This window comes from Conger conger, chromosome 1 (assembly GCF_963514075.1).
Source record: "Conger conger chromosome 1, fConCon1.1, whole genome shotgun sequence".
Classification (NCBI taxonomy): domain Eukaryota; kingdom Metazoa; phylum Chordata; class Actinopteri; order Anguilliformes; family Congridae; genus Conger; species Conger conger.
The window spans coordinates 1,333,465-1,349,939 of NC_083760.1; the positions used below are offsets into that span (position 1 = coordinate 1,333,465).

The window sequence follows — 16,475 nt, forward strand, 5'->3', positions numbered from 1 at the left end:
GACTGGGTGGTGTAAGACTGGGTGGTGTTAGACTGGGTGGAGTTAGACTGGGTGGTGTTAGACTGGGTGGTGTTGGACTGGGTGGTGTTAGACTGGGTGGAGTTAGACTGGGTGGTGTTAGACTGGGTGGTGTTATTACACTGGGTGGTGTTAGACTGGGTGGTGTTGGACTGGGTGGAGTTAGACTGGGTGGTGTAAGACTGGGTGGTGTTGGACTGGGTGGTGTTAGACTGGGTGGAGTTAGACTGGGTGGTGTAAGACTGGGTGGTGTTATTAGACTGGGTGGTGTTAGACTGGGTGGAGTTAGACTGGGTGGTGTTGGACTGGGTGGTGTTAGACTGGGTGGTGTTGGACTGGGTGGTGTTAGACTGGGTGGAGTTAGACTGGGTGGTGTTAGACTGGGTGGTGTTATTACACTGGGTGTTGTTAGGCTGGGTGGTGTTAGACTGGGTGGTGTTAGACTGGGTGGTGTTAGACTGGGTGGTGTTATTACACTGGGTGTTGTTAGGCTGGGTGGTGTTAGACTGGGTGGTGTTAGACTGGGTGGAGTTGGACTGGGTGGTGTTAGACTGGGTGGAGTTAGACTGGGTGGTGTAAGACTGGGTGGTGTTATTAGACTGGGTGGTGTTAGACTGGGTGGAGTTAGACTGGGTGGTGTTGGACTGGGTGGTGTTAGACTGGGTGGTGTTGGACTGGGTGGTGTTAGACTGGGTGGAGTTAGACTGGGTGGTGTTAGACTGGGTGGTGTTATTACACTGGGTGTTGTTAGGCTGGGTGGTGTTAGACTGGGTGGAGTTAGACTGGGTGGTGTTAGACTGGGTGGTGTTGGACTGGGTGGAGTTAGACTGGGTGGTGTAAGACTGGGTGGTGTTGGACTGGGTGGTGTTAGACTGGGTGGAGTTAGACTGGGTGGTGTTATTACACTGGGTGGTGTTGGACTGGGTGGTGTTGGACTGGGTGTTATTAGGCTGGGTGGTGTTAGGCTGGGTGGTGTTGGACTGGGTGGTGTTAGGCTGGGTGGTGTTGGACTGGGTGGAGTTAGACTGGGTGGTGTTAGGCTGGGTGGTGTTAGACTGGGTGGTGTTAGGCTGGGTGGTGTTGGACTGGGTGAAGTTAGACTGGGTGGAGTTAGACTGGGTGGTGTTAGGCTGGGTGGTGTTGGACTGGGTGGAGTTAGACTGGGTGGTGTTGGACTGGGTGGAGTTAGACTGGGTGGTGTTGGACTGGGTGGAGTTAGACTGGGTGGTGTTAGGCTGGGTGGTGTTGGACTGGGTGGAGTTAGACTGGGTGGTGTTGGACTGGGTGGAGGTAGACTGGGTGGTGTTATTAGACTGGGTGGTGTTATTAGACTGGGTGGTGTTGGACTGGGTGGAGTTAGGCTGGGTGGTGTTGGACTGGGTGGAGTTAGACTGGGTGGTGTTATTAGACTGGGTGGTGTTGGACTGGGTGGAGTTAGACTGGGTGGTGTTGGACTGGGTGGTGTTAGACTGGGTGTTGTTAGACTGGGTGGTGTTAGGCTGGGTGGTGGTGGTAGACTGGGTGGTGTTATTAGACTGGGTGGAGTTAGACTGGGTGGAGTTAGACTGGGTGTTGTTAGACTGGGTGGAGTTAGACTGGGTGTTGTTAGACTGGGTGGTGTTAGACTGGGTGGTGTTGGACTGGGTGGAGTTAGGCTGGGTGGTGTTGGACTGGGTGGAGTTAGACTGGGTGGTGTTATTAGACTGGGTGGTGTTGGACTGGGTGGAGTTAGACTGGGTGGTGTTGGACTGGGTGGTGTTAGACTGGGTGTTGTTAGACTGGGTGGTGTTAGGCTGGGTGGTGGTGGTAGACTGGGTGGTGTTATTAGACTGGGTGGAGTTAGACTGGGTGGAGTTAGACTGGGTGTTGTTAGACTGGGTGGTGTTGGACTGGGTGGAGTTAGACTGGGTGGTGTTAGACTGGGTGGAGTTAGACTGGGTGGAGTTAGACTGGGTGGAGTTAGACTGGGTGGTGTTATTAGACTGGGTGGAGTAAGACTGGGTGGAGGTAGACTGGGTGGTGTTATTAGACTGGGTGGTGTTGGACTGGGTGGAGGTAGACTGGGTGGTGTTAGACTGGGTGGTGTTGGACTGGGTGGTGTTAGACTGGGTGGTGTTAGACTGGGTGGAGTTAGACTGGGTGTTATTAGACTGGGTGGTGTTGGACTGGGTGGTGTTATTAGACTGGGTGGTGGTATTAGACTGGGTGGAGTTAGACTGGGTGGTGTTAGACTGGGTGGTGTTGGACTGGGTGGTGTTAGACTGGGTGGTGTTAGACTGGGTGGAGTTATTAGACTGGGTGGAGTTAGACTGGGTGGTGTTATTAGACTGGGTGGAGTTGGACTGGGTGGTGTTATTAGACTGGGTGCTGTTGGACTGGGTGGTGTTATTAGACTGGGTGGTGTTAGACTGGGTGGTGTTATTAGACTGGGTGGTGTTGGACTGGGTGGAGTTAGACTGGGTGGTGTTATTAGACTGGGTGGAGTGGCAGGGATCACGCGTGTGCGTTTCTCTCAGGGCTCAGTGTCAGGGGCCGGCTGGTTAAATGTGATGTCAGCCGGAGTCAGAGCCATCCTGTCATCGTATTTCCCTCTGCGCTCGATCGTATCCTTCTCCTCTGGGTTCCTTTGCTCCTAATTGGGTTATTGATTGATTGATTGGTGTGTGTTTGTGTGTGTGTTTGTGCATGTGTGTGAATGCTAATGGAACATCTCTTGAGGGGGAGAGCGGAGAGGGGCGGAGAGCCTGCGTAATCCTGTCAGAAGCGGCGGGGAGATTTGGGTAGGTATGTGTGTGAGGGGTGTGTGTGTGTGTGTGTGTGAGGGGTGTGTGTGTGTGTGTGAGTGTGTGTGAGGAGGGGGGCACAGCAGTGCTGATGGCTAGGTGGTGCCCCCCCCCTCACACAGACCCAGATGTCTGTGGGTCATGGCCACTCCGCACGCATGAGGAAGTGCACGTTTACGGCCAGAGATCACCCCCATTCAGAGATCACCCCCATTCAGAGATCACCCCATTCAGAGATCACCCCCATTCAGAGATCACCCCCATTCAGAGATCAACCCCATTCAGAGATCACCCCCATTCAGAGATCACCCCATTCAGAGATCACCCCCATTCAGAGATCACCCCCATTCAGCGATCAACCCCATTCAGAGATCACCCCATTCAGAGATCACCCCCATTCAGAGATCACCCCCATTCAGAGAGCACTCCATTCAGAGATCACCCCCATTCAGAGATCAACCCATTCAGAGATCACCCCCATTCAGAGATCAACCCCATTCAGAGATCACCCCCATTCAGAGATCAACCCCATTCAGAGATCACCCCCATTCAGAGATCAACCCCATTCAGAGATCACCCCCATTCAGAGATCACCCCCATTCAGAGATCACCCCATTCAGAGATCACCCCATTCAGAGATCACCCCCATTCAGAGATCACCCCATTCAGAGATCACCCCATTCAGAGATCACCCCCATTCAGAGATCACCCCATTCAGAGATCAACCCCATTCAGAGATCACCCCCATTCAGAGATCACCCCCATTCAGAGATCAACCCCATTCAGAGATCACCCCATTCAGAGATCAACCCCATTCAGAGATCACCCCCATTCAGAGATCAACCCCATTCAGAGATCACCCCCATTCAGAGATCAACCCCATTCAGAGATCACCCCATTCAGAGATCACCCCCATTCAGAGATCACCCCCATTCAGAGAGCACTCCATTCAGAGATCACCCCCATTCAGAGATCAACCCATTCAGAGATCACCCCCATTCAGAGATCAACCCCATTCAGAGATCACCCCCATTCAGAGATCAACCCCATTCAGAGATCACCCCCATTCAGAGATCAACCCCATTCAGAGATCACCCCCATTCAGAGATCACCCCCATTCAGAGATCACCCCATTCAGAGATCACCCCATTCAGAGATCACCCCCATTCAGAGATCACCCCATTCAGAGATCACCCCATTCAGAGATCACCCCCATTCAGAGATCACCCCATTCAGAGATCAACCCCATTCAGAGATCACCCCCATTCAGAGATCACCCCCATTCAGAGATCAACCCCATTCAGAGATCACCCCATTCAGAGATCAACCCCATTCAGAGATCACCCCCATTCAGAGATCAACCCCATTCAGAGATCACCCCCATTCAGAGATCAACCCCATTCAGAGATCACCCCATCCCCCACCTCACACTGCCTTTATGGCCAGCTTACAGCATGTCGTAGTTTGGGCTGCTCGCAGGGCACATATTTATAATATCAAAACATTTTTAAAAATCTCAAACCTTTTTGCGTCACCATTTTAAAACGTTAAATTCTTAAGATTTGAATTGCTGTGTTGAATTGTGCTGTCGGGTTTCAGTGCGAGTCCTCTTTTATATCTGCAGCTTTATTATGCGTATGGATTCATTGTGTAATTGTGAAGGACTGGCAGCCTGTGTCTTTAAATGCATTTCACCAAGAAAGCCTCTGCCTCTTTCTGATGACATTATTAATGTTCTGCCTCTTTCTGATGGGCACTGTGCTACTGCACCGCAGACATGTGTGTATGTAATGAAACGGTAATGTATGAAATTATAAATCACTTTCCTTTTATAAGGCCTGGTTGCTCAAGTGGTGTTTTTAGGGCGCACAAATCTTTGAGCCAATTACGTAAATGTCACAGCCTGATAAATCCAGCATCTACAGAGTATCTATTAAAGGTTATTTATCCACATATTTCGCATCACTGTCACAAGCAACATTTTCATAACCATGAATTAATGACAACAATTTATTTCCCAATTTTGTGCAACATTTCACATGAAAACGAGCAGGGAAGGCCAAAGTGTTTTTATTATGGGTGATCAACGGCGTATCAAACCCATCTGATATTCTAACGCACATCTGGCGTGAGAACGTCAGGAAGACGTGGAAAATCAGCGGAGGAAGGAGAGCCCCCCCCAGACACACGCAGGTAGACTCTGGTGTGTGTGTGCATGTGTGTGTTTGTATGTATGATGTCTTTATTCATATAGCGGCCCTCGTTCAGCCTGTCTGTGTCCGTGGGTTCTTCCCAGCCAGCTCATTTCATGCTCTACTTCACCAACAGTAAAGTTTATCACGTTTCATCAGTAAACATTTTTCTACGTTTTTGCTGCGGTTTTATGGTACGATACGTTTCCTCCCGACAGTGTGCAGCGTTTAGCGACAGGCTTTGAGGAGTGTGAGCTCCCGTTTGGTGGGTGTGTTGGAGGTGTCCGAATCAATAATCGACAGTGACGTAGAACCCTGGAGAACCCTCAGACGCCATAGCAAACTGTGCTGCGTCAGTCAGTCAGTCAGTCAGTCAGTCAGTCAGTCAGTCAGTCAGTCAGTCAGTCAGTCCGTCAGTCAGTCAGTCAGTCAGTCAGTTCTGTTTAAATGGAGGCTTTGCGGTGTTTTGTCGGGGCTGAACGGGGCTGAACGGGGCCTGGTGCTCTGGCGGTCCTGAGGACACTGTGGAGCAGAGTTTGGGCGTCGCTCATAGAGTGCGTCGTCCCTCTGTTCAGCGCTTTCTTCTTGGTTCTCCATGCAGAAGGAGAGTGATTCCGCAGCAGGGAGGACCTGACTGAGCTGGGGAGCTGACTGAGCTGGGGAGCTGACTGAGCTGGGGAGCTGACTGAGCTGGGGACCTGACTGAGCTGGGGAGCTGACTGAGCTGGGGAGCTGACTGAGCTGGGGAGCTGACTGAGCTGGGGAGCTGACTGAGCTGGGGACCTGACTGAGCTGGGGAGCTGACTGAGCTGGGGACCTGACTGAGCTGGGGAGCTGACTGAGCTGGGGAGCTGACTGAGCTGGGGAGCTGACTGAGCTGGGGGCCCACGGAGGCTCACAGCGGCTCAGCGCTGCAGGAGGGAGTCTGGGGCCCGGCTCTCCTCTGCGCACGTCTGAGGGGTGATATTACATTATATCTGAGGGGTGATATTACATTATATCTGAGGGGTTTTATTAATATGATATTATTATGTCTGTGTTTAATTCTGCTGCTGCGTGTCTGAGCTGCGCTACCTGTGAAGCCTCTTCAGCAGCCTGACGGTGAGTCTGTGCTCTGGGCCCCCCCCCCCCCCCCTGTGTGCTCCAGGCCCCCCCCTGTGTGCTCCAGGCCCCCCCCCTCCCCGTGCTCCAGGCCCCCCCCCCTGTGTGCTCCAGCCCCCCCCCCCCCCCGTGCTCCAGGCCCCCCCCTGTGTGCTCCAGGCCCCCCCCCTGTGTGCTCCAGGCCCCCCCCCTGTGTGCTCCAGGCCCCCCCCCCCCTGTGTGCTCCAGGCCCCCCCCCCCCCGTGTGCTCCAGCCCCCCCCCCTGTGTGCTTCAGCCCCCCCCCTGTGTGCTCCAGCCCCCCCCCCTGTGTGCTTCAGCCCCCCCCCTGTGTGCTCCAGCCCCCCCCCCTGTGTGCTTCACCCCCCCCCCCGTGTGCTCCAGCCCCCCCCCCTGTGTGCTCCAGCCCCCCACCCCCTGTGTGCTCCAGGCCCCCCCCCTGTGTGCTTCAGGTGCCTCTCTCATGTCCTCCCCATCAGGAGGGATGGGATGCGCTCTTTGTTGGCGGGAGCTGAAGTGCGGCTCTTTTGTCCTGTAAGATTTGCTCACCCCCCTCTCTCTCATCCCGCGCTCTCAGCCCGGTGGAGAGGGGCTTCAAACAGGCCCCTCTCCATCATGCCCATTGTTCCACATCGTGGCCCTGGTTTCATTTGGCTTTTCACCACACGGGAACACGGGCTCTGAGGTCAGCTTTGAGTGGCTCTGGAGATGACTTTGGGCGAAGCAGAACTCCGGTTTGTCTCACATGACCAGCCCACATTGCACCTAATACCTGTCTATATTACATATGTGGCTATACCTGCTTATAATACACCTGGGGCTAGAGCTGTTTAATATTTCACCTGCCTAAACCGGTTATTACAACTTGGGCTATACCTGCTTATATTACACCTGCCTATATCTGTATAGTATCACACCTGGCTATACCTGCTTATATTACACCTGCCTATACCTGTATAATATCACACCTGGATATACCTGCTTATATTACACCTGCCTATATCTGTACAGTATCACACCTGGCTATACCTGCTTATATTACACCTGCCTATACCTGTATAATATCACATCTGGCTATACCTGTTTATCGTTATACCTGACTACTGAGGTAATAACGTTCATCATTTAGTACTACAGTGACTCGTACTCACTTTATAGTCCATTAGGTGAAAGCCTCCAGTCAAGTGCAGTTTACTAGTTCAGTGGACATTATACATAATGCATACAGTCGAGTGTGTTTACGTTTATATTTCTGTGGGCTCTCTGTGCTCTGTGTAACAGCACGTGTGCCATGTATGGATGAGATTTACACGCTTCCTGCACTTCTCTCCCGACTGAAACCTGCCTGGCTTAACAAAACAGACGGAGACATTAATTCTCCCTTTATTTAAGGAAATGCGCTGAACAGAGATCAAAGAGATAACACTGACGCTGTAGTTTCTTTTGTTCTGGGAGGATCAGACACAGCCAGCCCAGAGAGAGCTGAACATGTGATAAAGAGTCGGGGTGAGTCAGACTCGTTAGAGAGGTCTTATGACATAAAGGCCCTTGTTACTGGACACTAATGTAGGGATTGCTCGCTGGCAAAGAAAAGTGGGAAGGAGACACACACACCGCCCACACATACACACACACACACACACACACACACGCACACACACACACACGCACACACACACACACACACACACACACACACTCACTCACTCACACACACACGCACACACACACACACACACACACTCACACTCTCACTCACACAAGCACACACACAGTGTTGTTTTTTGTCGATTTTGAAATGGCCATTTGAGCAAGTTCTTGTCGAGCTAATTAGCGGCACTAAGATGGCGGTATTGGAGTGTGAGGGGCGGGAGGCCTTCGAAGGCCTGGCTCTGCGCTCTGCTGTGGTCCTAATTGGACAGTAGATCCGGTCTGTCTGTCTGCAAGTGAGCAAGAGAGATGCGTTTCCCGAGCGGCTCCCCCTGGTGGGCAGAGCTGGTGGTTGATGATCATTACCTTAATTTATACATTTACATTTATACCTTGAATGGCGGTGGTGGGGTGAAACGAATAGTCCTCATCTACACTACAAATTCCTCTCCATAACTGGCTATAGCTATATGAATGTTTTATATGTATACAGCTGTATTCTACATATTTTAGTTATCCATCAAAGATTGGCTCAGAAGATTGAATCCCCCTGGTTTAGGCCATAACAATATTTCCATTTAATATTTTCCTCAAAATGAGCCTAGTCTAGAGGCAGATTTACACCATAAAATCTGTCCTCAATTAAATGAACACATTAAAACACATTAATGGGGTATTTCAGGTCCTGGTTACCCCTGAGTGTTACTCACCTGGTGCCCTCATTCTGCGTACCTGCCCAAGCCACTCACACCTGTGGGTTCTGCTCTCTCCCACACACACACACACACACACACACAGGCACATACACACACACACACACAGGCACACCCACGCTCACACACACTCACACCTGTGGGTTCTGCTCTCTCCCACACACACACACACACACACACACACAGGCACATACACACACACACACAGGCACACACATGTTCACACATACGTTCACACACACTCACACCTGTGGGTTCTGCTCTCTCCCACACACACACACACACACATGCACATACACGCTCACACACCCACGCTCACGCACAGGCACACACATGTTCACACACACGTTTGCACGCACTCACACATGTTCACACACATGCTCACAGAGACACACAGGCACACACACACATGCTCACAGAGACACACACACACTCACACACACACAGGCACACACATGCTCACAGACACATTCACTCACACACATACAAACACACACATGCACACACACACTTACAGATACACATTCACTCGCACACACACGCATGCACACATACAAACATGCAGGGACATATACACTGACAGACACACAATCACTCACACACACTCACACACTTACACACACACACTGGCACACACACACAGGCACAGACTGCCATTTCCTTGTTCCTAATTTACTTGACCAGAAATGGGAAAAGGTTCAGTTGGCACAAGCTTTATTTTGCCTGATGATGCCAATTTTGGTTTGTGACTCATCCAAGTCAAAAGCCAAGAAAGATTTAATACAATTATTTTCCAATCCATAAACAAACAATTTGTATGCAGAAATATGGCTTTGTCTTGTATAAACAAGACTATATAAACAAAACAAATATCAAATGGACAATTTGCACCGCACCTCGCATATTAGCATGAATTATGGAAAAGGTCAATGCCAGAACTTAATTTCCCATGATGCAACAGCGGCGTCAGCTGCCAGAGTGGACCCATATGACTTCTTTGGGCCGAGCTGTTTGTCCTGTTCTGTTTTAACCCCATGCCTCCGAGATGTGTGCTTTTCACACGGCTAATATCGTCAGTAACACTTCATAAGAGGTACATAACTCATTCATAAGCACAGCATAGCACATTCATTAGCACTACATAAGCATTCATAAGCGCTTATGCCAATAACCACAAATAGGCATGTCATGTTGCGAACGTTGATGCGTTAACTGAAATTAGCATGACACACCACGTGAACTGACACAAGACCTTTATGTCGGTTATTGACATCAGCGTTGATGTTGTGCTTATGAAAGAGTTATATGCAGTTCTTATGCAGGACCTTTCAATCCATGTCATGTTGTCATGCCACTCCTGTTGCAGGGGCAGCCAGTTATCCTGTCTAACTGAAAGAGATCTCCGAGCTGTTCCATACTCAGCCCAATGGTAGTTATCCTGTTGTCTAAGAGATCTCCGAGCTGTTCCATGCTCAGCCCAACGGTAGTTATCCTGTTGTCTAAGAGATCTCCGAGCTGTTCCATACTCAGCCCAACGGTAGTTATCCTGTTGTCTAAGAGATCTCCGAGCTGTTCCATGCTCAGCCCAACGGTAGTTACCTCACTGTGTGTAGGATCTCTCAGTGTCTGCATCGAGCAGGCTCAGCGGGAATGTGAATCTTACCCTCAGTCCAGAAAGGGCTGCTGTGGGCGCACGTTTTCTCTTCCGCCCAGCACCGAGACTCAGGACAGCCTGTAGCCTCGTATTTATGGTGCGTGACTGGGACCCGGAAGGTTGGTGGTTCAAGCCCTGGTGTGGCCACAGTAAGATCCGCACAGCCGCTGGGCCCTTGAGCAAGGCCCTTAACCCCACACTGCTCCTGGGGGGATTGTGCGCTGCTTAGTCTAATCAACTGGAAGTCACTTTGGATAAAAGCGTCCGATCGTTATTATTATAAGACACCTGATTGTACTAATCATTGATTGAAGACCATGATTAGTTAATCAGTAGAATAAGGTGCACACCCTGAATAAGGTCCAGTGCTGGGCTAAAACAAAAACCAGGTGTGCGCTGGGCTTCCTGTGGGAAGGTCCCTCACTCTGTTCATGGCAGACTTTGTGATGTCATGTCTGCATCGCTATTGCATCATTTGCAGGACTTCAGACCTCATATGAAGCGCTCCGGCCTCGGTCCTCATTGCTTGCTGCACTGCCCTCCCAGCGGTGTGTGGGAGGCGTTGCTCACCGAGACGCTGACGTTATTCAAATAAACTTCACTGCTCACCGAGACGCTGACGTTATTCAAATGAACTTCACTGCACACTGAGACGCTGACGTTATTCAAATAAACTTCACTGCTCACCGAGACTCTGCCGTTATTCAAATAAACTTCACTGCTCACCGAGACGCTGACGTTATTCAAATAAACTTCACTGCTCACCGAGACGCTGACGTTATTCAAATAAACTTCACTGCACACCGAGACGCTGACGTTATTCAAATAAACTTCACTGCACACCGAGACGCTGACGTTATTCAAATAAACTTCACTGCACACCGAGACGCTGACGTTATTCAAATGAACTTCACTGCACACTGAGATGCTGACGTTATTCAAATGAACGTTCTGTGTTCAGGGCTTTTCACAGCAGACTGTTTCAAAGACATGTTACAGAGTGACAGAAGAGAGGAAGAAAAGATAAATATCAGCCCTAAACCTCCAAATGGGCAGCAATTTCTGTCAACCCCAGAAATTTGCATCTGCACCAAAGCCCCCCCCCCCCCCCCAAACACCCGGGTGTGTGAGGTTTGGGTTTTTCTTGGCAGCTTCTGCTCTTCGCTGTTTTATCTGTGCAATCATTTTTTAGGTGTGATGATGTGTTTGTGAAGACGAGCTGTATCTCTGGTGAAAGTGAATCACTGTGGCCCCTTACACCGCTGCTTAGAACAGCCTGAAAGGCTTTTTGTTCTATTCTATTCAATTCTGTTTTATTTATATAGAGCTTTTCGCAGCAGACTGTCACAAAGACACTTTACAGAAAGGAAAGACCAACCCTAAGCCCTCAAATAGCATCTGAGGTAAACAACTTCCTAGTTGGGAGAAAAGCCCTTGAACAGTTGTGATAGGAAAAACTCCCCGATGGGAAGAACTGTCAGGTGGAACTGGCTATAGAGGGAGCCCCCGCTGGCCTACAGGTGGAGATGGTAACAGTTCAGGTATTAAACCAGCGTTCAGGTGCCAAACGAGACATTGGAGTGTGTCCTGCTTGGTGTGAGGACCTGCTGTGTTGAGCTCACTGCTTGTGGCCTTAGTGGCTTTTCCCCTCCGTTTGTCTGTCAGATCGCAAAGTGTCCGCTCAGCGCTGACCACCAGGGTCTCCGCTGCCGCAAGCCACCGATGCGTGAGCCGCGAGACACCGTGAGACACCGTGAGACACCGTGAGACACCGTGAGACACCGTGAGACACCGTGAGACACCGCGAGACACCATGAGACACCACAAGACACCGTGAGACACTGTGAGACACCGTGAGACACCGTGAGACACCATGAGACACCGTGAGACACTGTGAGACACCGCGAGACACCACGAGACACCGTGAGACACCGTGAGACACCGTGAGACACCGTGAGACACCGCACCATGAGACACCGTGAGACACCGTGAGACACCAGGAGACCCGCACTGTGAGACACCGCACCGTGAGACACCATGAGACACCACAAGACACCGTGAGACACCACAAGACACCGTGAGACACCACGAGACACCGCACCGTGAGACACTGTGAGACATCGTGAGACACCGTGAGACACCGTGAGACACCAGGAGACACCATGAGACACCGTGAGACACCGTGAGACACCAGGAGACACCGTGAGACACCAGGAGACACCGTGAGACACCAGGAGACACCAGGAGACACCAGGAGACACCATGAGACACCGTGAGACACCAGGAGACCCGCACTGTGAAACACCGCACCGTGAGACACCGTGAGACACCAGGAGACACCGGGAGACACCGTGAGACACCAGGAGACCCGCACTGTGAGATACCGTGAGACACCACACCAAGAGACACCATGAGACATCGTGAGACACCGCACTGTGAGACACCGTGAGACACTGTGAGACACTGTGAGACACCATGAGACATCGTGAGACACCGCACTGTGAGACACCGTGAGACACTGTGAGACACTGTGAGACACTGTGAGACACCATGAGACATCACACCGTGAGACACCAGGAGACACCATGAGACACCACACCAAGAGACACCATGAGACATCGTGAGACACCGCACTGTGAGACACCGTGAGACACCGTGAGACACTGTGAGACACCATGAGACATCACACCGTGAGACACCACGAGACACCGTGAGACACTGTGAGACCTCATCATCATACACTATGCCTGCTGATGTGAGGGCTAATCTCCGCTAGGTGCAACAAACACGCGAGGACAATAAGTCACTAATGACGCGGCGTGTGTCCGCGGGCAGTGTGCTGATGTTGGAGCTGCGCTGCAGTGCTGTGGAGGATGGGGTGGACTGGGGGGCTCCTTTCTCCTTGTCTCAGTAAGCCCTCATGCTTTATTGCTCTCATAGACTCATTTCTGTTTGGAGGAGTGTGTCCCCCTAAGCTCTCTTCCTCAACTGAAGTCCTGTGTGTGTTTTTCATCTTATCTGTGTCTGCCGAGGCACAGTACAGAAATGGGTGAAAACTTAACCGTTTGACAGAACAACAAATGCTTCTACTTCTGTCCCTGATCTTGAAATAAAGCTGGATCAAGATTGGCCGGCGTTATTCTGAACTGAATTATTCCTCGGCAAGTGTGGTCCTGTGGTATGTGGCGGTTCTGTCTGCATTCTGTCTGTGTTCTGCATTCTGTCTGCGTTCGTTCGCTGGCCTTAATGCAGATGCACGGTTCTTTTTTCCTGGCTGTTTATTTCAGGTAGGACGCGGAAATGAGAAACAGCAGGGCACGCTCTTGAGGGGGAGAGCGGAGAGGGGCGGAGAGCCTGCGTAATCCTGTCAGAAGCGGCGGGGAGGTTAGTGAAGTGGAGAGAGATTTGGGTAGTGCCGCACGCCAGCTGTCGCCGGCAGCCCAGGAATCTGCGTCCTTTCAGGGAGCGTCTTAATTATCCCGGGCCGCGTACGCAGCGCGGCGGCTCTGCTCCCGGGGCGCTACGCACCGCCGGTGTCGTGGAGGCTCGTGGCCACCTGAAGCACTCCCCGCGCGCTGCAGCGTACAGAAATGCAGTCGCACCACACTTGTGTGCGCGTGGCGATGCGACACATGCTGCAGAAGGTTTTACATTTCATGCCATAATTTTGGATTTTTGGCGTGAATGGATTTGTTTATTGCCTACTGTGGACATGTTGGAGGTTGATATCCCAATGTGGTTTGCACGATAACACCTACTTGAGCTTTCCTGTTTTGTTGCAATTCATTTTTCTCATAATATTGGACACAGCGTGAAAGAGTCGTGTCGGTGTCTTAACGGTTTTGGCCATTAGAGAACAATGATTAGGGATTTTAAAAAACTAAACTAAAAACTGTGGGCTTCCACAATGAGTTTGCTTCCACAATGAGTGACCTTGACGTTGGAGATGCCTGTCTAACTGGAGCTTTGACGAAGCTGATTGATGGCAGTTACTATTACCGTGAGGTTTTTTCTCTCAGCGCCAACGGTTTACGCCCACACGTGCTCACGAGAGGGCCCGATGACGTCGACGGGGCATCGCGCAATGGAGACTGTGCATGCTTTGGTGCGAGCCCAGGTTGTTGTCAAATAAATATCCATAATAAAGTATGTCTGCATTATTTAAACCATCAAGTTACCATCATAATAAACCAAATCAGAAAAGTCGCAGTGTATTAGTTGGCAATTACATTTCTAAGAAACAGAATATTGATGATAAAAGCACATTCATATTTTACGGTGAGTCTGGTGAACCAGCTCTTGGTAATCCCGCGCTGCACGCGCTCCTGACTCACCGCTGCTGCAAGTACACCTGCAGCTCAATATAACGCCGACTGATAAACTGGCAACCCTGTGACAACCCTATGGCAACCCTGTGACAACCCTCTGGCAACCTAACTGACGACCTTCTGCTCCGGCTCAGTTATTATCCCGCGCGTTCGTTAGTTAGGAAATGTGAAAATATCTTTATCTCCTGCCGACTATTGGTCGAAGCCAAATGCGTGTTATTTTGCCTGACATTACAACCTTTCAAATCAAGGTTTTTTTTTTTGTTTTTTTTGTCACGATTCTGTCGCCCCTTCTTTAGGTCTGATTCAGCTGCTCATATAAAAGAATAATGTAGACTAAGGTTAAATTACGTTTGGTTACAAGCGTACACTGGATGCGCGGTGGTATTAGTCATGCTCAGCCCTGGCTGCTGGTGTAGTTTTTTTTTTAAGTTAGCTATATTTACAGCTGAACAAAGACAACGAAGTTCTTAATAAGCGCGAAGTACAGGCGGTCATTAACTGGAAATGTAAAATAACAAAACAAAGCCTTTCTCGGAAAACTTACTCTGACATCACGTTTTTTTCACGAATCATAGATTTTCAATGATGCATATTGACTTTGTATTTGGATATTCCCTATTGATGAATTGAACGGATTATGAATATTGACTTTGTATTTGGATATTTTATATTGATTAATTGAACGGATTCACTCATTCCTTAATGCAAATGACCTAGGTACGCATTATTCGTCCCAAGTGATGGATTTGAATGACGTTTTATGGTAATTAAATGCTGAGACACAGGTCTCCACAACACCAAATGCCGAAGCTGCTCTTAGCATCCTGGCGTTAGCATTCTCTCTAAGAATACACCAACTATGATCACTCAAGTGACGCTTACGACTGAAGGATGCACTATTATGCGCAGTAGCCTAATCTCTGTAGTGAAAAGTTAATACCACCTTTGTCCCCACTGTGTAGAACAATTACTGCACAGAAATGTTCCGCTCAATCAACTCTCACGAGGACATATGGTCCCTATTGGATGCACATAGCCTACTCTGTTAGGTTTTAATGAGCACAATATTTTAACTGTGTAGTATAAGAGACGTTACGCACAACTTGTTTGCAAATCCGTTGGATGGAATTGCTGAACTGTAGCAGTGATGTATTCGCAATTCATACAAGACTTGCATTTTACAGAAGCAATAAGGGTTACATTTGAAATAGTACTGATTCTTACCTCACCACTCCGTACATCACGAGAATGTTCCCAAGAAGTCCCACCACACAGATGACCGAGTAGAGGGCCGTTATGGATATCGCGATTATTATACCCGTAGCGCTTTTCACCGGGCTCTGATCCGTGCCGTTTCCGTTCGGATAGAAGTCCACTGGGTCGTCCTCGAAGCTGCCATTGTAGGGGATCACGGAATACAGGTCGGCCAAATCGCCGGACGCCGTGGGCTGTTCCATCGCTCCTGTTTCAGCGCTGTAAACTTGACTCGCCGCAAAACGGTCACTGGCGACGCGCTGCGCTCGCGGGCTGCAAACTTGACTGGAGAGAGTCGGATCTGATCGCGCGCAGGAGGAACGGAACGAGGGGGTGTGGTGAAAGTACGGAGTCAGAGCTCATCTACTTGTCATAGTTGAAGCGGCGGGTTCCACGGCGTCCACAGCAACAATGCCCATATGCAGAGAGGACGGAAGGACGGCGGCGCAGACAGACCGTGCAGGGTCGCCTCGTCACTCGGGTCTGAGGATGGGGAGCGCGCGATGGCACACGGGCTGCGCAGAAAGTTGCGTTATATGCTGCTCACGGTCTGGTTTCTTATAGAAGCCGTCATCTCTCTCTGTCAGAGCCGCGTTGTTGGCTGAAAATCAAAAATACGAATGCCAATCTGGTGGCACAACTACTAATTACTTCCACCTATTCACCTCTTCGCCCAATTAAAACATACCCAATAAACAGTGTACACTTAATAAAGATTTAATCAGGCATTCAAGACAGAGCCATTTAAGAACGGTGTCAGCAGGAACAAGATAAGTGTCTA

The 16,475-nt window shown here is 50.2% G+C and overlaps 1 protein-coding gene across 1 annotated transcript in view; it reads right to left on the reverse strand.

Annotated features, from left to right (window-relative positions):
* Window positions 1–15,995, reverse strand: part of LOC133135823 (delta-type opioid receptor-like) — a 22,779-nt gene extending 6,784 nt beyond the window's left edge. Inside the window, exon 1 of the mRNA XM_061253116.1 lies at window positions 15,665–15,995. Coding sequence (XP_061109100.1) covers window positions 15,665–15,897 — 233 coding nt within the window. The 5' untranslated portion in view covers window positions 15,898–15,995. The remainder of the gene's footprint in view (window positions 1–15,664) is intronic.
* Between the last annotated feature and the right edge of the window lie 480 nt (window positions 15,996–16,475).